Source organism: Cebus imitator, unplaced genomic scaffold, assembly GCF_001604975.1.
Source record: "Cebus imitator isolate Cc_AM_T3 unplaced genomic scaffold, Cebus_imitator-1.0 Scaffold28, whole genome shotgun sequence".
Lineage (NCBI taxonomy): Eukaryota > Metazoa > Chordata > Mammalia > Primates > Cebidae > Cebus > Cebus imitator.
This window is the reverse complement of record NW_016107343.1, coordinates 6,524,896-6,526,373: the sequence shown is the minus strand read 5'-3', so window position 1 is coordinate 6,526,373 and position 1,478 is coordinate 6,524,896. Positions and strand designations below refer to the sequence as shown.

Sequence of the window (1,478 nt, the reverse complement as noted above, 5' to 3'; positions counted from 1 at the left end):
AGGCGGAGGTTGCGGTGAGCCGAGATCGCGCCATTGCACTCCAGCCTGTGTAATAAGAGCAAAACTCTTGTCTCAAAAAAAAAAAAAAAAAAAAAATGTTCTTGTTGAAATGAAGTCTCGTTGTGTTGCCCAGGCTAGTCTCCCAAAGTGCTGGGATTACTGGTGGGAGTGCGCGCAGTCTCTTTTAGACCATTTTTTAAAACTTGTTTACAGTTACTGGAAAGAAGCAACTTGTGAGCAGAAAGTTATTTATATATATAAATATAAATTTATATATAATGTGATTATCAAAGGTAGTGCCAGTAATTTGCAAATGCATTTGAATAACTGAATGACATTAATAGGTTAGGCTAGAAATAGGTAATTAGGTTATGCTAGAAATATGTGTTGCAGAGTATTGTACTGAGAAGCATTTCTAATTGAAAGACAAAATGAAAATCATCTTTTTTTTTCTTTAAGATCTGTTTACCCGAGGTATTGATATACAAGCTGTGAATGTGGTAATAAACTTTGATTTCCCAAAGCTGGCAGAGACCTATCTCCATCGTATTGGAAGATCAGGTGAGGAAAAGGAGGTCATCTTCTTGCTAGAAGATCTTTTTTGAGACATGTAATCACTAAATTTTGTTCGTTTGTGAAATAGAGTTCAGTAGCTATGAGTATAGTGAATTAACACTAATTCAGTTGTTTGGTATTTAAGACTAATTTCTAATTCTTCTGGAACATTTATTAAGAAAAGTTAAAATAACTTTGCTTAATTTGAGATGAAATTAACACATGAGAACTTTACTCATTAGGTGGTATGATGTGTGACTATAGTTTGTATTTTATGGCAACTTTTGACACAGATGAGGAGCCATTTTGTCATTTGAAAAAGATAAAGTACTACTTTGGGGCTGTAAAACCTGAAATTGTAGGGAAATGTGTGTTTGAAGACCATTAAGAAGTTGTTTTGCGTATTAAGAATAGCACTGAACAGAATTACCAATCCTGTGTGGTTTTGCCACTACTTGACTTAAAAAAAATTGCATGATTTGCATTGATTTTCAGATTTTATTCATTAAAATTAATTTTTAAACAAATTTTTTATTAGGTCGCTTTGGTCATCTTGGCTTAGCCATCAACTTGATCACATATGATGATCGCTTCAACCTGAAAAGTATTGAGGAGCAGCTGGGAACAGAAATTAAACCTATTCCAAGCAACATTGACAAGAGCCTGTATGTGGCAGAATACCACAGCGAGCCAGTAGAAGATGAGAAACCTTAACAAGCATGTACGTCCCTGACAGTATAGCTAAGAGGAACCTTTAAATGAAGGAAATCAAATTCTTCTTTTCTGGGGGAAATTTGATGTCACACGATATATAATAGCAATAAAGGGTAAAGATACCTGCTGACATAAATGACAGTAAATAATATGTCTTCTGGGAGGTTGAAGTCTCATTCGAGAACCTATAAATGTTCTTTTTTTTTTTT

The 1,478-nt window shown here is 34.2% G+C and overlaps 1 protein-coding gene across 1 annotated transcript in view; it reads left to right on the top strand.

Annotated features, from left to right (window-relative positions):
• Positions 1-1,478, top strand: part of DDX6 (DEAD-box helicase 6) — a 51,743-nt gene that overhangs the window by 42,308 nt on the left and 7,957 nt on the right. The window contains exons 12-13 of the mRNA XM_037736780.1: positions 460-561; positions 1,094-1,276. Coding sequence (XP_037592708.1) covers positions 460-561; positions 1,094-1,269 — 278 coding nt within the window. The 3' untranslated portion in view covers positions 1,270-1,276. The remainder of the gene's footprint in view (positions 1-459; positions 562-1,093; positions 1,277-1,478) is intronic.